We start from the raw sequence: 22,586 nt of genomic DNA, 5'->3' as shown, positions 1-22,586 counted from the left end.
GTGTGTAGGGTGTGTGTAGGGTGTGTGTGTGTAGGGTGTGTGTAGGGTGTGTGTGTGTAGGGTGTGTGTAGGGTGTGTGTGTGTAGGGTGTGTGTAGGGTGTGTGTGTGTAGGGTGTGTGTGTGTGTAGGGTGTGTGTAGGGTGTGTGTGTGTAGGGTGTGTGTAGGGTGTGTGTGTGTAGGGTGTGTGTGTGTGTAGGGTGTGTGTAGGGTGTGTGTGTGTAGGGTGTGTGTAGGGTGTGTGTAGGGTGTGTGTAGGGTGTGTGTAGGGTGTGTGTGTGTAGGGTGTGTGTAGGGTGTGTGTGTGTGTGTGTAGGGTGTGTGTAGGGTGTGTGTAGGGTGTGTGTGTGTAGGGTGTGTGTAGGGTGTGTGTGTGTGTAGGGTGTGTGTAGGGTGTGTGTGTGTAGGGTGTGTGTGTGTAGGGTGTGTGTGTGTAGGGTGTGTGTGTGTAGGGTGTGTGTGTGTAGGGTGTGTGTAGGGTGTGTGTGTGTAGGGTGTGTGTGTGTAGGGTGTGTGTAGGGTGTGTGTAGGGTGTGTGTGTGTAGGGTGTGTGTGTGTAGGGTGTGTGTAGGGTGTGTGTGTGTAGGGTGTGTGTAGGGTGTGTGTAGGGTGTGTGTGTGTAGGGTGTGTGTGTGTAGGGTGTGTGTGTGTAGGGTGTGTGTAGGGTGTGTGTGTGTAGGGTGTGTGTAGGGTGTGTGTGTGATGCTGCAGCCCTCTCACAGCTAGGATGTGTCTCTACCTGTCTGAGTTGTGTCATCAGTGGCTCAGAAGACGAGTGGACACTCTTCTGCTCCTCCAGCTTCTTCCTCCTCTTGTATTTGGGAGGAGCCTTGTCCTTCTCCGCCCGGGCCGGTCTCTTGCAGCGCTGCGTCTTCTTCCTGCCAGACTCGTCCAGACCAGGGCTGGTCACCTGGAACCAGACACAGGAAACCATGACGGCGTGTCCCAACCAACACAGGAACACATCTGGAAACTTCTCCTCACCACGTCCTCGTCGTCGGACCGGACGCTCTCATTGGACGGTGGGCGGAGCACAGTGGGCGGGGCCTGTCTGGTAGGTGAGGGGGTGGTGGCAGGTGACATCTTGTCCTTCAGGAGGTGTCTGAGGAGCTCCTTTCCCCCATCTCCCCCGTGAAGAGGAGAGGCGGAGGACAACCAATCACCACCCCCCTCCTCCCTCTTCACCTCCCGTCCCCCACAGGCGCTGGACTCCTCGTGCTCCTGCTGCAAGGCACAAAGTGGACAGGAGACTCAGCATTTACACAAGATGGTTCTAGCAGCCACTGAAGGAGAGTAATAGAGGGTCTGCATTGACGTCACTTCCCACTGGACCAGCCCCCTTACTCACTGAGTGGTAAAAACAGCTGCAACTAGTGGAGAAGACGGGATATCAGACGATTACCGGCTTAAATTAAAGTCAGTTGGACTTGACAGTGACCCGTACAGTTACCCCAAGAACCAGTGGTCCATGGACATTAATATTTGGTACAGTTACCAAGAACCAGTGGTCCATGGACATTAATATTTGGTACAGTTACCAAGAACCAGTGGTCCATGGACATTAATATTTGGTACAGTTACCAAGAACCAGTGGTCCATGGACATTAATATTTGGTACAGTTACCAAGAACCAGTGGTCCATGGACATTAATATTTGGTACAGTTACCAAGAACCAGTGGTCCATGGACATTAATATTTGGTACAGTTACCCCAAGAACCAGTGGTCCATGGACATTAATATTTGGTACAGTTACCAAGAACCAGTGGTCCATGGACATTAATATTTGGTACAGTTACCAAGAACCAGTGGTCCATGGACATTAATATTTGGTACAGTTACCAAGAACCAGTGGTCCATGGACATTAATATTCAGCCACGAATCCAGTTTCCTGATATTTATTTGTACTTAATTTCTACACCGGGGAAATACACGAAGCAAAGCTTGAAGGCTTACAAAAGTCTTGACGCTTGGTCCGACTTCAAGGCAGGATTTGTTGTAGAAATTAAAGTGATGAGGACACCGAACTTTATGATTTGACCGTTTAACGTTAGCTACCCAAAAATCCAACATTACCTGATACAAATTGGGAACCACAAATCCACGTTTCGGTGCCTGGAATCCAGTTGTTTCTGTGAATTGCAGCGATCCATTTGTCTCTCTTAAGCTTATTTTTCGGCAGTCTGTAAAACGATAACTCTGATTTCTTGCTAAATCTATGAGTACCGTTTTTTCCGCACTATAAAGAACACCTAAAAGCCTTCATTTTTTTCAAAAGCTGACCATGCGCCTTATAATCCGGTGCGCCTTATATATGGATCAATATTGAGCCGCAACAGGTCTCGCAACTACGGTAAGCAGCCGCCAGGCTGAACTACTTTCCTTAAACTTTTCTTTTCTTCTCCATACTTGGCCTTGCTGGGGTTGAAAGTTGCGACGAATGGATGGCGGGTATACCGGCTTTCGCAAGTATGACGTTTATTTTGAGTGACGAAAAACAATAAAATATATTTATTCTATCTTCCAATTTAGAACTAAAATATTAAAGAACTAACACAAATAAAATACACTTCAATTAAATACTCTTTTTTTTTTTTTTTTGTAATTTATTTTCCCAACCCACTCGGAGAAGGATGAAAGAGCCGCATGCGGCTCCGGAGCCGCGGGTTGAGACCCTTGGTCTAATGGATGATAACTATGGAAACAGTTTTAAAATACGTCATTCATTGAAGGTGAGCCTTATAATGCGGTGCGCCTTATAGTGCGGAAAATACGGTACAGTCGACCGCACAACAGCTCTTTCCCATTTTAGATGTTTTCCAGTTGCTCAAACTGAAAGTTTACGCTGACACTCGGTCTTTCTGACACTCGGTCTTTCCGACACTCGGTCTTTCCGACACTCGGTCTTTCCGACACTCGGTCTTTCCGACACTCGGTCTTTCCGACACTCGGTCTTTCCGACACTCGGTCTTTCCGACACTCGGTCTTTCCGACACTCGGTCTTTCCGACACTCGGTCTTTCCGACACTCGGTCTTTCCGACACTCGGTCTTTCCGACACTCGGTCTTTCCGACACTCGGTCTTTCCGACACTCAGTCTTTCCGACACTCAGTCTTTCCGACACTCAGTCTTTCCGACACTCAGTCTTTCCGACACTCAGTCTTTCCGACACTCAGTCTTTCCGACACTCAGTCTTTCCGACACTCAGTCTTTCCGACACTCAGTCTTTCCGACACTCAGTCTTTCCGACACTCAGTCTTTCCGACACTCAGTCTTTCCGACACTCAGTCTTTCCGACACTCAGTCTTTCCGACACTCAGTCTTTCCGACACTCAGTCTTTCCGACACTCAGTCTTTCCGACACTCAGTCTTTCCGACACTCAGTCTTTCCGACACTCAGTCTTTCCGACACTCAGTCTTTCCGACACTCAGTCTTTCCGACACTCAGTCTTTCCGACACTCAGTCTTTCCGACACTCAGTCTTTCCGACACTCAGTCTTTCCGACACTCAGTCTTTCCGACACTCAGTCTTTCCGACACTCAGTCTTTCCGACACTCAGTCTTTCCGACACTCAGTCTTTCCGACACTCAGTCTTTCCGACACTCAGTCTTTCCGACACTCAGTCTTTCCGACACTCAGTCTTTCCGACACTCAGTCTTTCCGACACTCAGTCTTTCCGACACTCAGTCTTTCCGACACTCAGTCTTTCCGACACTCAGTCTTTCCGACACTCAGTCTTTCCGACACTCAGTCTTTCCGACACTCAGTCTTTCCGACACTCAGTCTTTCCGACACTCAGTCTTTCCGACACTCAGTCTTTCCGACACTCAGTCTTTCCGACACTCAGTCTTTCCGACACTCAGTCTTTCCGACACTCAGTCTTTCCGACACTCAGTCTTTCCGACACTCAGTCTTTCCGACACTCAGTCTTTCCGACACTCAGTCTTTCCGACACTCAGTCTTTCCGACACTCAGTCTTTCCGACACTCAGTCTTTCCGACACTCAGTCTTTCCGACACTCAGTCTTTCCGACACTCAGTCTTTCCGACACTCAGTCTTTCCGACACTCAGTCTTTCCGACACTCAGTCTTTCCGACACTCAGTCTTTCCGACACTCAGTCTTTCCGACACTCAGTCTTTCCGACACTCAGTCTTTCCGACACTCAGTCTTTCCGACACTCAGTCTTTCCGACACTCAGTCTTTCCGACACTCAGTCTTTCCGACACTCAGTCTTTCCGACACTCAGTGGTTTAACCCGCTGTGAAGTCTCATCTGTGACGTCATGAACATTCCCTCTGTACCGGTACTGACCTTCACCTGGGGGTGAGCTGCTCCCAGGGCTCCTCTCTGCTGGGCCACAGAGCCCACTGACAGCTGCCTCTCCAGCTCAAACGACGAGTTGGGAGGGAATACGTCGGACTGGTGGGTGGGCGTGGAGCAGGAGGTGTCTGAGACCGCTGGGGTGGGTGGGGCCGTGATGTCATCAGAGTGCGACGATAGTGGTGTTCTGTTCCCTCCTCCGGTGGTGTCGTCCCCGTCCTTCTTCCTGTTCCTCTTCTTCTTTGGTTTGTCGTCGGGGATGATGTCGGAGTACAGCTGGATGAGGGAGGTGGGACTCCCGGAGGAGGAGCAGGGGAAGGAGGGGGGCAGCGGCGTGGACGGGGAAGAGGAGGAAGAGTCGTGTCCAAACCGTTGACACTGAACTCCAGGATGGGAGGGGGTCCCTGCTGCCCCTACGACCAGCTGTCCCTGGGCCGAAGGTCCTGGGAAACCTGGGAACCTGGGCCCGGCTGGAGCCACGTCCCTGCCCCGCTCCACCGTGGTCCCGGGGAGGGGACCCGGACCTGCGGGGGTTCCAGGGTGCACGGGTCCTCCGGTGAAGCCCTGCTGGGGGGGGAACTGGGCTCCTGCCTGGCCCTGGTGCTGGTGTAGAGGTCTGGGGGGGGACTGGAGAAAGTCCAGTCCTGCTGGTCCAGGTCCAGGTCCAGGCTCGGAGCTGAAGAGCGGCATGTGTGACACGGCGTCCCCACCGGGGGCGGGCGCTGCTCCTGCCAGCCCCCCAGGGCTGGGTCCAGACCCAGGACCCATGGAGGCCCCCAGGAGGTCCTGATGCTCCAGCTCCAGTCTCTGCTGCAGGACCCGGTGGCGCTCCACCTGAGAGCACAACGGTACACCCCATTACTGACAAAGGCACAGCTGCTTTAAAGGGGACCTATTATGGCATCTAATACCGATTTTAAACGGGCCTTGAATGTCTTAAAAACAAGCTTTTGATTGTTTTTGCTAAATAAATTAGAAATTCAGCCTCTGAGTCATGTCTTATCATCCCATTCTCTAACCTCATTATCTATGCAGGATTCTGAGTGGACGGGTGTGAGAAAGTGAGCAACCCCTCCCCTTCTCACCATCACCAGACTTTTTTTTAATGTGTGTGTCAGAGTGGAGGATTGGGCGTGGTCTGCGGGGGAGCAGCACACAGGTGTGCCTGGTTCTGCTGATTGTGGCACACCTGTGTCCAATCAACCTCTCCACCCTGCCTGGGTTTATAAACAGCAGCTGCATACCAGAAGAGGGGTCTGCTGAATGGAGGGAGCTTGTTGACAGGCTATGCCCCATGTGCCATTTTTTTAGAATAGTGATTTTGCCCTCCGCCTGTATGTCTGTGTGTTTTGCATAAAATAAAAAGCCTTATTTTTTGGCATTCAAAGCTCTGCAAGGTTTTTTTTACACCTCATCACCCAGGTCCAGTTTTGCCTTGTCCCCTTGTACGTGGGGAGGCCGCTCTGGTTCCTCACAACGGGGCTATGATAATGAGGTTCTGTGCCAATTGGCTGCCTGTAGAAAAATGGTGGAAGCTCCGGCCGGCGGAGTTAGTTGTGGGCGTGGTTTCACGCATCAGAGGCCGACCGATGTAAATCGCTCCTGTCATTACGTAAAAACAGGAGCAGAATCTGAACGGTTAAAGCAAGAAAAAAAACATAACAGGTCCCCTTTAATCTCGACATTTCGACTTTTTTTCTCGACATTTCGACTTTTTTTCTCGTCATTTCGACTTTTTTGCTCGACATTTCCACTTTTTTGCTCGACATTTCCACTTTTTTGCTCGACATTTCCACTTTTTTGCTCGACATTTCCACTTTTTTGCTCGACATTTCGACTTTTTTTCTTGACATTTCCACTTTTTCTCTCGACATTTCCACTTTTTCTCTCGACATTTCCACTTTTTTGCTCGACATTTCTACTTTTTTGCTCGACATTTCTACTTTTTTGCTCGACATTTCGACTTTTTTGCTCGACATTTCAACTTTTTTGCTCGACATTTCAACTTTTTTGCTCGACATTTCAACTTTTTCTCTCGACATTTCAACTTTTTCTCTCGACATTTCCACTTTTTTGCTCGGCATTTCTACTTTTTTGTTCGACATTTCCACTTTTTTTCTCGACATTTCCACTTTTTTTCTCGTCATTTCCACTTTCTTTCTCGTCATTTCCACTTTTTTGCTCGACATTTCCACTTTTTTGCTCGACATTTCCACTTTTTTGCTCGACATTTCCACTTTTTTGCTCGACATTTCCACTTTTTTGCTCGACATTTCCACTTTTTTGCTCGACATTTCCACTTTTTTTCTCGACATTTCCACTTTTTTCTCGACATTTCAACTGGCAGAGTTGTTGTTGTTCTGCCAAAGTTAGTTGTTAGTGGTTTCACGCATCGCTCCGTCGTTCCGTAACGAATCTAGTAAAGTAGCAGAATCTTATTGGCTCGTAGATCCACATCACACTGGATGGATCATCCGGGTGGCTGTACAGACACTGCAGAATCTGGTTGTTTCCTCCTTCTCTGAGTTGGCAGGCTGAGGGGGGAGACCACTTTATATATGTTAAAGCAAGAGAAAACCTGTTTTTCAGAATAGGTCTCTTTTAAGGCTTTCCGTCTCTTTTGGAAAACAAAGGTGTCAACAACTGCAAATGTTTGGTGGGTCCAGACCACATCCTCCATCTGCTGCTCTGCCTACAGATGCATGCTCCTCACAAACGGGCTCCATTTAAAAAGGGACATGAACAAGTCATCCAACTGCCATCAACACATATTTTATGTAAACCGTTAAAGTTACACTTCTTTTCATTTTTTTTTTTTTAAAGTAGTCAAACTCGCATGCCGAGAAAAAAAACTCCATACGCCGGAGATCCGGCACGGTGCCGGAATATTTTAAGCCCTGACACCTTACTATCCCAGGGTGAGGGGAAGCAGCAGTAACTGAAGGAAGCAGCATTCCTGTGTGTGGGAGTCCCCCAGTCACCTTCAGACTACAGAAACCATTGTAGGATAACTGCATTACAGGGAGGGGGCTGAGGATGAGCCCTGAGGAACACCGTTTGTGTTGCGTTTAAGAGCGGTAGACGTGCTGGGTAATAACTGAACATCCGTCCAGGACGGTTTGCGGTGAGTGTTTCACCTCCTGCATGAGCTGGACGCGCTGGCGCTCCTGCTGCTCTCTCAGCCGCTCCCTCCTCTCGCGCTCCTGGAAGCCCTCGCTGAACGGGTTGTTGTCGTCAAACTTCACCTGCAGCAGAGGTAGACGGTGTGGCGTTAATATCTGTCAGTTCAGAACAGTTACCAACCACACGGGGCTACTGGAGAGAGAGCATGAAGAGAGGACCACTGGCGTCTTCCCTGGGTGTCATGGAGACTTGAGGGCAGTGACTCTCAACTGGTGGCTCTGTTTTCAGTCTGTTTTCAGGGGGTTGCAGGACTTTGCCACAGGTAAAGGCAAAGCAACATACTCTGCTTCTCAGCTGTTGCACTTTGTTATTTCATGTACATGAACACACCACCAATCCAGTACCATCTGAGGTTTAAACTGCATCACCTTTCCATTAAATACATTTGAGAAGTTAAGAACCCTAGATTTTTGTCCCAGCTGGTCATTAAGGGGTGCTGGTGCTTCCTGTGGCAGCCAAGCTGAGAACCAACTAGGACTGAAACGATTCCTCGAATAATTAGAGTAATTTGATTACAAAAAATGATTGAGGAATTTTTTCTGCCTCGAGGAATCGTTTAATTTTGCAGCTCAAAGCAGGTATTTCACCCGGACTACATTTAATGCGGCACAACGCGCTGACGCCGCACGTAAAGGAAGAAGAAAGAGGAGGATATGTTTGGTTTTAGTAACATCATGCTCAGGCATAGATAGATATATTATATATCTATGTGCTCAGACAGTCTGCAACGGCCCAGACGGAGACACATGTAGCTCAGTGCTTAGCTTTTATTTTCAATCCACGCTATATTCTTCTGGTCCGTTCTCCTATATGTTCCCCCCCCTAACCCGGTACATACATAGGTCAGAAATAAGAACATTTCATGGTAAGATCCTTAGTTTTTTGAGTGAAGGCAGTGAATTTGGTCGACTGGTGTAAGTTCAGGGTTTTTAAATGCACAGCCATGAACCTACTGGATTATATCATTTAGTCTTAGTAATGTCAATTAACATCTAACATCTTATGTATATTTACTAATGCTCTTTAACTAAACAAAAATATGTTTTATCCGATTACTCGATTAATCGATGGAATTTTCAGTAGAATACTTGATTACTAAAATATTCGATAGCTGCAGCCCGAGAAACCAACCCTCATCTGAACCAACCCTAACCTTAACCCTTGAGGGCTCCTGGTTGGCAGTAGGTGTGTGCTGTAAAACTGTAGTGGAACCTCTAACGTAGAGTTCCAGGTTCAGCTGGATGGATGTGGGGCAGTTACCTGGGGCGTGGACGTGGCTTCATCCCCTGCGGCTCCGTTGGCTCCTCCGGTGGGGCCCCGGGGCCCGGAGCTGAAGGCTGCTGCTGGAGCTGTGAGAGCAGGCCCCATGGCTGGGGGGTTCTGGCTGTGTGGGGGGCCCTGGGCGTGTGGAGGGTTCTGGGGGTTGCTGGGCAGGGCTGGGGGGATCTGAGGGGGCAGATGGGGCGTGATCCTCTGCCCCAGTGGCACCGGAGCTCCGGCCTCCGGGGTCCAGCCAGGCGGGATGTTGGGGGCGCGGGCCGGAGCGGGGCCGCCCGGGTGGGGCTGCAGGGGCACCATGGGCTGAGGGAGGGGAGCCTGGGGGGCGGGGGGGGCCTGGGCAGGGATGACGGGGGGGTTGGGCAGCTGCAGCAGTCTCTGCTGTTTGCTCCTGTAGTCCTCGATCAGCTCCGTGTGGTCTTTCTGCTGCTTCCGGATCTGAACACCAGAACATCAGGCACATTTATTTATAAAGCACATTTCACATTATGAGCATGGACTCAATGTGCTCAAAATACATAAACAAACAAACAAAATTACAAGTTTACAATAACAGAAATACAGGACTGTCTCAGAAAATTTGAATATTGTGATAAAGTTCTTTATTTTCTGTAATGCAAAAATGTCATCCATTCTGGATTCATTACAAATCAACTGAAATTTTGCAAGCCTTTTATTATTTTAATATTGCTGATCATGGTTTACAGCTTAAGAAAACTCAAATATCCTATCTCAAAAAATTAGAATATTCTGGGAATCTTAATTAAACTTTATTTTTATTTTGTATAGCACCAAATCCTACAATATAAAAATCTAATCTTAAACTGTAAACCATAATCAGCAATATTAAAATAATAAAAGGCTTGCAATATTTCAGTTGATTTTTAATGAATCCAGAATGTATGACATTTTTGTTTTTTTAAAGAAAATAAAGAACTTTATCACAATATTCTAATTTTCTGAGACAGTCCTGTAGATAACAAGTATGACAAGAGAAAAAACAATAATAACAACCATAATTCCATTTTAACAAAAGTGCGATCACCCAGCCAACCATGTAGAGTTTAGTCAAACGCCTGTGCAAAAAGGTACGTTTTTAGTCTGCTTTTGAAAGTGGGCACTGTTGGAGCAGACCTTAGTTCCTGCAGAGAGGAATTCCAGAGAGTGGGACCGTAGTGACTGAAAGCACCATGAGCAGATCGAGTGTTAATTCTAGGTATGATGAGAAGACTCTTATTTGATGATCTAAAAGAATCTGTCCGTTATGTTTTCAGTGAGCATGTCAACACAGCCTGATCAGGAGGCCCTGATGTGGGCGGGCTCTACTGCTGCAGCCCACCATCAGGTGAGCCTGCGTACCTGCTCCAGCTGCTTCTGGACGCCCCCTTGCTGCTCGGTGATGTAGCGCAGCTGAGCAGCGTCCTCCTCTGCAAACACCCGGCCGGCCCTCTTAGCCGTCCGCTGCTTGGCTGAGAGAGCCTTCCGGACCTTGCGGTGAGCGGCGATCTGGTCCTCCAGGAGGCGCTGCTGCATCTGGAGGAGCTGCTGCGTCTCCCCGAGCCACTCCTCGTACTGACGCCGCTGAGACTCGTCTGGGAACACAGGATGGACTGATAGTAGGGGGGAACAATATATCATGCCGCGCAATTTCGCGATACAAAAACGTCACGATACGTGTCGTGGAGGTGAAACTGTATCGCGATATCGGGTTATTGATATTAATATATTGTGTTTACCAGTAACATCCTATTGGTGCAGCGGGATCACGTGACGACCTCGACCCGCGGACCAAAATCTTCCTCCGCTCAGAAGAAACTAGTACCGTTTAGCGTCCCCATCACGGGACTCTTGGGGGGTTTTGAGGTTTTTTCTCTCGAATATATTGTTATAATCATTTGTTTCAGATGTACTGTAATTATTTTCTGTATAAAAATGGAATTTGGTGTTCAAAAAGTCTTTTTTCAAACTTGAGTCTTGAAAAAGAAGGGGTGGTCTTATAATCAGGGTTGTCTTGTATTTGGGCCAATACGGTACTTGAGGACTGGGATACATTTGTATTTCTCAGTTTGTTTGCTGCTGTATTTAACCCCAAACAATGAACCCACCAAGCGGAACACGTGAGCTTGTTTTCCTGCAGCTCACCACTAGTTATGGAGTCTTATCACTGACTGCGTTTCCATGCATCAATAACCCTTTTAAAACCCGAATATTGGCAATAACCCAAATTTGCACGGCCATGTAAACACCAATAACCCCTTTGAATAACCAGAATTTGCTCATATTCAGGTTTTTAAAAACCCCAATATGAGCCCTGGGTTACTCCTTTTAAAACCTGAATATTGGGTCATGTAAACGCCAAACAGAATATCCCGATCAAACGGAACAGGAAGTTTTCTGCACATGTTCTGTTCACAAGGAATCCTGGTCTTTTGAGTCCAGGAAGTTCTTCTAAACACGGAGAAACCAAGACCAGGAGGAGACTAATCACTTCATAAATGTAATGAAGGATATGAACATTTCTGCATTTGTAGACGCTAGAAAGTACCGGGATAGAAGATTTACAAGAAGGAGAGAGAAAAGTTGTGTGAAGCAGCATTTGTTTTGAATTTGGATACAGGAAGAAGAAGCGGAAATAACAGGAATTGCGTCATGATGTTCTCCGTGCGTCGCTGGTTTGATCCAGATATCCTGAATGATTAATGACCATGTAAACGGAATATTCTGAATGTTTCAGTAACCGGAATATTAGCAATAACCTGAATTTTGACTGCATGTAAACGTAGTCACTGAAGACGACCTAAAAGCGTGTCTGTGATCTTCATGAGAATACATGTGTGAATGTGAGGAGCCTCCGTGGGGTCTGGAGCCGTAGCCAGTTGCCCCTCACCTTCAGGAAAAGGCAGACGGTGTGTATTTTCTAGTACTCACTGACGAAGCCCGGGCCAAAGCTGGGTGGGTTGCGTCGTACCAGCGGAGGGTTCAACTTGGCTTCCTAACGGGAAGACATGACAGAGCTCAGCTGGGTAGACAGAGAGGGCTAAACGACTGGCTGGGAGTCACCGCTGGCACCTACATACCTGTCCCACCAGGTGAGGATGGGGAGGAGGCTGGGGAGGCCCCTCAGGGGCCGGGGCCGCTGGAGCCTGCTGGAACCTGCAATTGAAAAGCAGAGCTTTGATGATTTATATATTAATGGTTTATTTGCCAGTTTTTCTCAACTATCTGAATCATTTGATTTATCAACACATATTTATAATTTATTCAAGTATTTTCAAATAAGAGACTGGATCAAAAATCAATCGCTTGACATATTCCCCAATAAACCTGTAACATAACATAACACACTATGTTAATATCCACCAAACACATACAAATTCAATTCAATACTTTACATCAAATCTACTACACTCCCTATAGATTAAATAAATGTAATAGTGCGGTCTCTGCCATGTGCCAAAGATGTAAAATTAACACTGGAAATCTACTCCATATGCTCTGGAACTGTCCTATTATAGATGCTTTCTGGAAATACGTGATCAAAACAACATTTTAAAATCCTATATTCTTGATCCTAAAGTCTGGATACTGGGAGATATCAGTTCGCTAAATATCATAAAAAGTACTTCATTCTGCTTGCAGGCACCGCGGCAAAAAATTGTATTCTAAAAAACTGGAAATCAGAAAAACCTCCAGCACCCAAACAGTGGATCAATGAACTTCCATCATATAAAACTCCAGAAAAAATACTGTATTCCGTTAGAAAAAAAACTAGAGACTTTGACCTTATTTGGGAACTTTTTTTTTAATTTTTTGCCTTTATTGGACTAATGATCTGAATCATCTACTGCATTAATGAATGTGTTTTTGCAGGACTTGATTATTTAATTTACTATTCATTTGCTCCAGTATTGTTATGCATATGTGAAAAGAAGCTAAATGATTTTGAATGATGTAATTAGTGGTAGTGTACCGCTAATTACATCAGCTGAATTTTCAGATTTCCTTTCTGGATTATTGATCAGTACAGATAAATTCATCATAGTAGGTGACTTTAATATTCATATGGATGTTGAAAGCGATAATCTTAAATTAGCTTTCAATTCTCTTCTAGAATCAATGGGTATCTCACAAAAAGTGGACAAACCGACGCATTGTTTTAATCATACCCTGGATCTTGTTCGAACCTACGGTGTTGAAACTGATGATCTGTTGGTGTCACCTGTAAACTCCCTTTTATCCGACCATTATTTAATAACCTTTGAATTTAATATTGTTGATGTTGAAGTTCAAAATAGGAGGTATTACTTTAGCAGATGTTTATATGATGAAACTATTGCTAAATTTAAGGAGGCCATTGCTCATCTTACGACAGTGGAAAATAGTGAAGCAATAGAGGCCAGTGACCTGGGAGACAACATCTGTTGTATTAGACGCCATACAAATAAAATTGAATTGAATTGAATTAATCTATTAACCATATGAAGGAGGGAAGGGGAGAGGGGTGTGTTGTTGTATTTATTTATTTATTTTTTTCTCTTATTATTATTATTATTATTTATTTTTGTTTAATTACTGTTATGAAAAGTTAAAAAAGGGGGAAAATATTGATATTTCTATTGTTATTGTAAATCTTATTTTTTTATTGCCCTCAATAAATATATCTATAAAATAAAAATAAATTAAGAGCAAAGCTCCAGGCTTGAATGAACATGTGTAAAGCTCCCGTAAGAGCAGGATTCCCACCTGTTGATGACCATGGGGTTGAGGCCCAGGTTCCCCTGACTCATCACCTTGTTGATCCCCTTCAGCGCCACCATCTTGGCCTTCATGATGGGGTCTGAGATAGAGTCCATGTCTGCGGGACACACACACACACGGAGGTCTGAGGGCACGTGGTCAAACTGAAGGAAAAAAGACCAGTCAGGGTTGTGATGCGTCAGTCTCACCCATGCTGGGGAACCCGGGCTCGGTGGTGGGGGTGGACCTCTGTCTGATCAGGGCCTGCATCTGCTTCTGCTGCTGCTGCTCCTGGCGCTCCTGGTCCAGCAGGTCCTGCAGGAGGAGCGGCTGCTCCTCCAGGAGCAGGTGCCTGGCCTGGCTCTGGCTCAGGCTCTGGGTGGAGGGGCCCGGGTGGGGGGGTTGGCCCTGAGGGCTGAGGAGGAGGTTGGGCTGGGGCACGGCAGGGGGGCCCTGAGGACTCAGGCCGGGGAGGCCCTGAGGATGGGGGGTGGGCAGAGCTGAGGAGGACGGAGACGGTCCAAACGGTCTCTGCTGCTGCTGGAAGACGGACTGTTGCCCTGGAGACGGTCAGGAGACAGGTCAGGGATCAGAGGAGTGCTTCATCACATCCATCACGTATCATGCGTTTACATGGGAAGTTTAATTCCTCTTTAATTCAGAATTAAAATTAAATCTGATTTAAAATGAGTAAAAATGACCATGTAAACACCTCATTCTGAATGAAAATGGTCATTCCGAATTAGACTCAGGCCACGTTTACAAATAGCCGGCTATTTACAAAAACAGATATTTCTCCCATTACGTTTTGAAAAATTCCATCATTTACACAAGATCGTTTTCAAAATCTCTTCATTTCCAGGAACCTGCATAAATAGCTGTTAAGGTGCTATGAGCAGCCAAACCTACAGGGGACAGTGTAACGAGAAGATAAAGTCATGCTAGCCAATCAGAATCCTGGAAAAAAACATCAACAAATGACACGAGTAACTTCCAGTTAAGGCTGATTTATGGTTCCGCGTTACACCAACGCAGAGGCTACAGCGTAGGGTACGCGGCGACGCACAACGTACGGCACGCGTCACCGCGTACCCTACGCCGTAGGTTCTGCGTCGATTTAACGCAGAACCATAATTCAGGCTTTACTTCCAAGATGAACGACAGTCTTTCGTTTGGAGTGACAGAGAAGTGGAGTTACTTTTAAGTGTGACTTTAGAATTTAAAACAGGTAAAATACAAGAAAATATTGACGGTGGCCAAACAAATTGTAACCACAGGTGTCACTCATGACGCTGGTGACGTTTCTGTCTCATAATGTGACGTTCTGAAGCCTAAATGTCCGTTTCTCTCCGTTTACAAGCAAACGTGAAGACGGAGTTTTTGCAAATCTCCACTTTGGCCGGAGTTTTCAGAAATGATGGTTTTTGGTGACTTTGAGCTTCGTTTTTGTGTAAACGAACGGCCAAAACGCATGAAAACACCACCGTTTTTGCTGCGTGTAAACGGGGCCTTAATTCCGAAGTAAGTGGATGATTCATTCCGATTTTAAATCTGAATAGAATAATTCCAGATCATGTATCCACTCATTCCTCTTTAAATTAATCCCGGTCTTTCTTTCTGCTCGTTCCCTCGCCCGTCTGTCTCCATGACGCTTAAATTCCACGCTGGGCTGGTTTTCCAAACAAAGTTTCAAGATGCAGCAGCAGTAAACGCTGGTCAAGAGCAGAGAACATTTATTTAAGAAATAGAAATAATTAAAAGAACACATGGAAACAGGAAACATAAAACTAGTGAACTTTTCAAAGTTCACTAATGGCCCTTTTGCACTAGTCCCACCTCAGCTCGGTTCTACCCGCCACGGCCCTGTCTTGTGCTTTTGCACTACGGGCTGAGACGGGTGGAGCTGCTCCAAGCAGATACTTTTTCTGTAACCATTCTAGCGAGGTTCTATCCGGGCTGAGCCGGGACTTTTTCTGACGTCACCACCCTCCGCGCCACCGATTGGTCGGGGGGCGGGGCCGTCAGACGTTTGAATCAGGAAGCGGGAGTCAGCGCGAGCGGGAATCAGCGCGAGCGCGACTCGCGGCGATTTTATTATAAAGCGCAAAACGTCTGAGTGGTGATCCAACTCTGAGGTGCAGATGTTCATAAACCTGGTGCTGAGGAGAGAATTAAAAAGGGATGTAGACGGGTGTAAAGGAACGATCAGATCCACCAGGAGCTCTGTTTTACTCTCAGCTCTCTCCAGCTGATTTCTGATCAGCGCCGACATGAACAAAGCGTTGGCGCAATCGAGTACGTCACAGCAGCTTCACCCCAACCTGCACACTTCTCACCTGGGGGGGGGAAAACAAACGGGGACAAAACGGGTAGAGGCGTGACGAGCCGAGTCGGGCTCAGTAAGTACTAGTGCAAAAGGGCCATTAGTTAGTTTTTCTTCCGGTAGTTTAACTTCCGGTCCGCCCCCTGATCCAATCAGAACCTTCCCACCCCCAGACCTGTAGAGGAATTGGATAAAGCCGATCTAACGTGTTTTCCATGTAAACCTCAATTCGGAATTACTATTTCCATGTAAACTCGAAGGAAAATAGTTTAATTCAAATGATTTAATTCAGAATTAAAAAACATCATGTAACCGTGGCCAATAAGGAATACGTTAGTTAGGTGAAACGGTGCGTGATTGTATGTCTGTGTCGGTGGGAATGCGGTATGGAAGGGTCCTGCCATGGAGGATTTGAGCCTCCATTGGCAGGACATCAAAAACTTAATAATTTATCAATATTATTTTATACAAAGATGGTTATTATTATTATTATTATTAGTATTATTATTAGTATTATTATTATTATTATGTATAGTATATTATATTATTACTAGTATAGGTATCGAATAGGTGAATGGATGAATGAATGGGATGCCTGGGTCTGGGGCCCTCCGTTGTCGGGCCTGCGCGGGTGTCGCCTTGTTGGGGGGTTCCCTCTCTCCGGGCCCGTCTCCGGTCCCCCCCGCTGCCTCTACGGCGGGGCGCCCCTCTGGTCTTGGAGGGCCACTTTCGTGGGGGACGGGTGCGCCTGCCCGCGTCGGCGGCCGGGGCGGCTCTGTCTCTCCGGGCAGGCTGGCCCCCTGCCGGGTGGGGGTCGTTGGCCTGAAGGGTGAGGGCCTCCTGGCCGCGTGTCCGGCCCGGGCCGGGTGGCCGGGGATTGCCTGGGTCGCGGTCCGCCGCCGCGGGATCCCTGGCTGCTTCTTTCCGCGCCGTGGGGGCCCCGCCCGCGGGCCCCCTCGGCCGCCGCCGGGTGGGGGGGGGGGCCTCGCAGGCGGTGGGTTGCCTCCCTCCTACTTCTCCCCTCTGTGGGGTTGCCGGTGGCCTGGGTTCCGGGCTCTTCCTTGTCGGCCTCTGGTCTCGCGGGTGGCGGGGTTGCTCCCCCCCCTCCCCCACTATAGATACACTTCAGGTGGAGCTTTGTTTGGTTTATTACACACACACACACACACACACACACACACACACACACACACACACACACACACACACACACACATAGTCATTTAGTCACATGCATACACATACACACACACACACACACACACACACACACACATGCATGATCATATACATACACACACACACACATAGACATACACACTGGCTTGTTCACCTGCATGCTGGCTCTCTAGTTTTTGGGTTTAGGTAGCGGTAGCGATAGCTTAGCTCAGACTGCGATCAGATCTCAAGATTTAGGTCGATTGCTGTTCGTGTTTTGGATGGCTCCGTGCCGGTTTCGTGCTTTGTTTGTGGATTTTTTGTTGCAGATTTCCAGTGCTTGACGTGTGTCTCCGTGTGTTCCTGCTTCCTGGATTGGCAGTGGATGTCGTCACCCCCCCCCCATCACCCCCCCCCCCCAAAAAAAAAAAAAAAAAAAAAAACACTGGGTTTGTATGTGTATATTTATGTATGTGTACGCATATGTGTGCGTATATATATGTATATATTACATATAGTAATAATGCACATATATACACTTTTGGTTTCTACCGTCATGGTATCAATCAATAATATGTGTGCAGACAAGGTAAAAAAAAAAAAAAAAAAAAAAAAAAAGGAATACGTTAGTTAGGTGAGTTTACCTGCAGTCATGGGAGGATGAATCCTGGGAGTCAAACCTGTGGGTGGCGTCTGCTCCTCGGTCTGGACAAGCAGAACTGGCCCTGAAACAGAACCAGAGTCCTCCAGCTTCTCCTGGAGGAGGAGGAGGGGGGGTCATTCTTCATGATCATAATCAGCTCCTACCATCACTGATCAGAACCCATTAAAGCTCAGACTCCCACCTTGCCGATGGGGGCGGGGGCTCCTGGGGCCTCAGGGTGCTGCTGAGCCTCCATCTTCCCAGCATCCTTCACTTCCTGCTTCAGCTGCTCCGGCAGGAGTGTTTGGACCTGGTCACCTTTCCTGCAGACGCCCCCGTCCTTCTCCTCCACCGTGTCCCCCAGGTCCAGCTCCTCGTTGAACATGTCCTTCTTGTCCTCCAGGTTGAGCTCGGGGTCGGCGTAGGCGATCAGGTCGAACTTGCCCGACAGCAGGATGTCGTCCAGGGGGAGGTCGTTGGGACCCAGGTCCAGGTCTTTCCCTGAGGGACAGATCAGATACATGAACATGTCCACGCTTCAAACACACTCTCCGTACGTTTACAGTACATGCAGCAAAGAGATGGGATTTCTGATGGTATCAGATAAACATCCAGAAGACCCAATCACTTGTCTGAGTTTACATGCTGTTCAGAGAATGGGATAAATGTCCAGAGCATGGCTGACTCCGTGACGCTATGTGGCGCTGTAACCATGGTAACCATGGTAACCATTTCAACAAAGAGCCATGTAGCACCCTATAATGTAATAATTTCCTGAAAATTTAATAAAATTGGCACTTAACTCAATCGAAAATGTAATAAAATCCAATAAAGTAATAACTTCACCAATAATGTAATAAAATATCCTGACTGACATTGTAATAACATTTTTACCGATAATGTAATACCTTATGACGTTATTGGGAATTTATTACATTTTCAGGTGGGTCTTTTTCTTTTTTTTTTTTTTTTCAAAAACTGATAATGTAATACCAGAGTTCTACATTTTGTTTTTTAAGTATCTAAGAATGTTATATACGCTGGATTTGAAACACCAGAATGACTATTGGGTTCAATTGCAGACTTTGAGTACCATGTAATAAATTCCCAATAACCTAATAAGGTATTACAATAATGTAATAAGGTATTACAATAATGTAATAAGGTATTACATTATTGGTAAAAATGTTATTACAATATCCGTCAGGATATTTTATTACATTATTGGGGAAGTTATTACATTATTGGGTTTTATTACATTTTTGATTGAGCTAATTGAAAATTTTATTACATTTTCAGGAAATGATTACATTATAGGAAATGATTACATTATAGGGTGCTACAAGCGACTTCCGGTTGACGGTTGTTTTGTTTGGCGCCTTCCGTATATTTTTCCACTTTATTTTGATCTGCTCCGGTGTCCTGATGAAGCTTCTGCCATCTCTTTCACCATCTTTTTAAAAGGTGTTTAAACAACTACGCGCCGTCTCCTTTCACTTCCGCTTGAATGCCCCAGAGGAAATTCTCCAGCTGCTCAGACTGCAATATCCGATGTCTCCGTATACATGGGGTTAACATTCCGACTGTGAACGAATTATCTAAGTGTTGCTATCTGATTATTTAATGTCCGATATAGGTCCGAAGAAGAACGGATTGAGGTGTTTCCATGCAGTTTAAAAGTCGGAACGACGTCTTATACGATCAGAAAAACAAGTGATTTGATCAAAGTGTGACCCGTGTGTTCATACCGTCCTCCGGGTCCAGGTTCAGGTTGAGGTCCACCAGATCCTTCACCTCCACGTCCTCCAGGTCCTTCACGGCCGAGTCCTCCCCCTCCAGGTGCTCCTCCATCCCGTCCACGCCGGGCAGAGCCGCGTCGCTGCCCTGGCCCAGGTTCTGCTGGTCCTGCTGGGTCAGCTGCTCCAGGCCCGCCACCCCCAGCACCATCTGCTGGCCCAGCAGGCTCTCCCCCATCCTGGCCAGGCCCGGCCTGAGCAGGGCGGCCTGGGGGTCCCTGGGGTGCAGCAGCAGAGCCCTGGGGTCGGGGAAGGGCAGCCTCAGGCGGCTCTCGGGGGCGCGGTGGCGCAGCTCGATGAAGGGCATGATGTTGAGGTGCGGCATGGCCAGGGAGCGGGGGGGGAACGGCTGAGGGCCACCTGGGGGAGAAGCAAACATTTGAAACAGGCCAATAGGGATGGGAATCGATAACCGGTTCTTGTTAAGAACCGGTTCCCAGTGTTTCAATTCCTTGGAATTCTTTGCCTTTTTCACAAACGATTCCCTTATCGATTCCAGTGGGCGCGAATGACGTCACCAAACACGTTGCGCAACGTGCGCATTCGCGCCCAGCAGGAAAACACGGGGACAAAGTGGCATAAACGCTCGAAAGTTTGGTTACATTTTACCAAAAAGGATGACAACATGGCGACAATTCTTGCAATGTGGACATTTCAACAAAGGGGGAAAGCTGTTAGGACTCAGCCGGCTGATGCGCTGGGAGCGCGGAGTCAACCGGCGTGTGGTAAGGCTGATTTCAGGTTTTTAATATATATTCAGGTTTTTAAAAACCTGAATATGAGCAAATTCGGGTTATTCAAAGGGGTTATTGGTGTTTACATGGCCGTGCAAAACCGGGTTAATTGCTAATATTCAGGTTTTAAAAGGGTTATTGATGCATGGAAACGCAGTCAATGTCATTTATGACTTTCTAAACGCTGCAGTTTGATGAAGGATTAAATTCTAGTGCCGAGTCTCTGCACCTAATAGACTCTTCCTTCTGCCCCTCCTCTCCCTCACCCCTGCTCGCTGGACCGGGCCAGACCCCCATGACACCAGGAAGGAGCCCCAGTGGCTCTCGCCATGGTCACTGTTTAACATGAAGAGGAATGTGGCCAGCAGGTGTGGCCAGCAGGCGTGGCCAGCAGGTGGCCTACGCCAGTGGTCCCCAACCTTTTCTGAACCGCGGACCGGTTTAATGTCTGACAATATTTTCACAGCCCAATCTAAAGGTGTAGCTGAAACTAAATAAAATGACAAGATCGGCAATAAAAACTGTGGTATTTTCTCTATGGTAATAATAATAATATTATCATTAATTATTATTAATAATACTAAATCATAATTTTCGATAAAATAAAATCATGGAAATTGTAAATTACCTTTATAAATTTTATTTTATGTTTGTTTTCTCATTAATGTTATTTAAAGCCAGGCTTTTATTTTATTTGTTATATATTAAGACCAATATTTCGTGCTTTTATTTTGAAGGCGTCTCACCGAGACCTTATAAACATCCGGCGCTTCGGACTTTAACGGTAAAAGTTTAACGACAGTAGAAAGTGTGTCTGAAAGACTAAACTAGTGTCGGGAATGCTAAAGTGGTGCCTAACTGACACAAAAAGCTCCTGCTGATTAGGATTTGAATTCTTTGCAAATTTTATGCCGTATTTATGTCCAGCTTGAGTTTGGTTGCCATGGTTACTCATGTATTGTGGTTAACGGTAGCTGTTATTACCGACCCGATGGGGACCACTGGCCTACGGCACACACAATCGGTCTCCAGGAAATATTGTTCACTACATTAAATATAAGGATGTAATATTTAGTTATGCGTTTTCCTGACCTGGCATCAAGTGTGGGCCGGGGCCGTGGGTCAAAGGTCGAACACTGCTGAACTCCGAGGGCATGGGTCTCCTCATCTGGACGAGGTTTCCCTCCATGGTGTTAATCCCAGCCAGCGACTCCTGGGGCTGGCACAGGAAGGGGTCCTGGTGGACCGCCAGAGCTCCCGGAGGAGAACCAAATCTGGGGGGGAGAAGAGAATATTGATGCACACGAGTGTGACGTTGAGCCTGGACCTGGTTCTGCTGATCTCATTACCTCACGGGTGGACCTTTGACCCCCAGGTCTCTGGGGAGGTTTGGTCTGGGGAAGGGAGCGTTTCCAGGGGTGAACCCCCCTGGGAACCTCGGGGCAGGAGCTCCGCCGGGTCTGATGGTACCGGGGTATGGGGGCGGAGGACGTCCGAACAGGTCTGCCTGAGGAGCAGGGGAGGATCCCTCCTGCTGGGGCCAGCTGTGGAGGGGGGTGGCAGGACCAGCTGAGGAGGGAGCAGCAGGTCCGGCTGCCTCCTGCAGGCCCTTCTCCTGCCGTAAGGCGCTCTTCTGGTGCTGCTGCCTCAGGATGAGCTGCCGGAGCCGCTGGCGCTGCGCAGGAAAACAAAGGAAAATCTGAATGGTGCTGAGCATCCTCTACATTGATTTGATTTGATATGTTTATTTGGTCACGTTATAGAAATCAGTAGTCCATACAATGTTTTTTTTTTGCATGTACAGGACTGTCTCAGAAAATTTGAATATTGTGATAAAGTCCTTTATTTTCTGTAATGCAATTAAAAAAAAAATAAAAATGTCATACATTCTGGATTCATTACAAATCAACTGAAATATTGCAAGCCTTTTATTATTTTAATATTGCTGATTATGGCTTACAGTTTAAGATTAAGATTCCCAGAATATTATAATTTTTTGAGATAGGATATTTGAGTTTTCTTAAGCTGTAAACCATGATCAGCAATATTAAAATAATAAAAGGCTTGCAATATTTCAGTTGATTTGTAATGAATCCAGAATGTATGACATTTTTCCATTACAGAAAATAAAGGACTTTATCACAATATTCTAATTTTCTGAGACAGTCCTGTACATTGCTGTGCATACATACATATATGCACTTATTTATACCTGTATACACATACATACATGTACATACATATATATACACTCATCTACACATACATGCATACATAAGCATCCATATACATACATCCATATGCATGCACCCTTCCACACACATCATTCTATCCATAATTTTGCTATAAATCTACATAATGTGGCTATGCCAATGATTTATAATTATTTATAATTCTTGACATCCACCCATGG

The 22,586-nt window shown here is 46.7% G+C and overlaps 1 protein-coding gene across 6 annotated transcripts in view; it reads right to left on the bottom strand.

Moving 5' to 3' along the window:
* LOC133423495 (histone-lysine N-methyltransferase 2C-like) overlaps positions 1-22,586 on the bottom strand; it is a 128,253-nt gene that overhangs the window by 27,972 nt on the left and 77,695 nt on the right. For 5 of the 6 annotated variants that reach the window (XM_061713682.1, XM_061713683.1, XM_061713685.1 and 2 more), the window contains 15 exons: positions 21,523-21,848; positions 21,266-21,447; positions 19,392-19,799; positions 17,846-18,144; positions 17,645-17,756; positions 13,729-14,079; positions 13,526-13,637; positions 11,860-11,935; positions 11,711-11,774; positions 10,142-10,374; positions 8,765-9,220; positions 7,459-7,566; positions 4,313-5,155; positions 984-1,223; positions 739-909 (listed from right to left, as the gene is read on the bottom strand). In XM_061713682.1, the coding sequence (XP_061569666.1) occupies positions 739-909; positions 984-1,223; positions 4,313-5,155; positions 7,459-7,566; positions 8,765-9,220; positions 10,142-10,374; positions 11,711-11,774; positions 11,860-11,935; positions 13,526-13,637; positions 13,729-14,079; positions 17,645-17,756; positions 17,846-18,144; positions 19,392-19,799; positions 21,266-21,447; positions 21,523-21,848 (3,981 nt within the window). The remainder of the gene's footprint in view (positions 1-738; positions 910-983; positions 1,224-4,312; positions 5,156-7,458; positions 7,567-8,764; positions 9,221-10,141; positions 10,375-11,710; positions 11,775-11,859; positions 11,936-13,525; positions 13,638-13,728; positions 14,080-17,644; positions 17,757-17,845; positions 18,145-19,391; positions 19,800-21,265; positions 21,448-21,522; positions 21,849-22,586) is intronic. The other variant, XM_061713686.1, reaches the window with a different exon arrangement.

This window comes from Cololabis saira, chromosome 22, assembly GCF_033807715.1.
Source record: "Cololabis saira isolate AMF1-May2022 chromosome 22, fColSai1.1, whole genome shotgun sequence".
In the NCBI taxonomy this organism is placed as follows: domain Eukaryota; kingdom Metazoa; phylum Chordata; class Actinopteri; order Beloniformes; family Belonidae; genus Cololabis; species Cololabis saira.
This window is presented reverse-complemented; position numbering and strand designations above follow the sequence as displayed.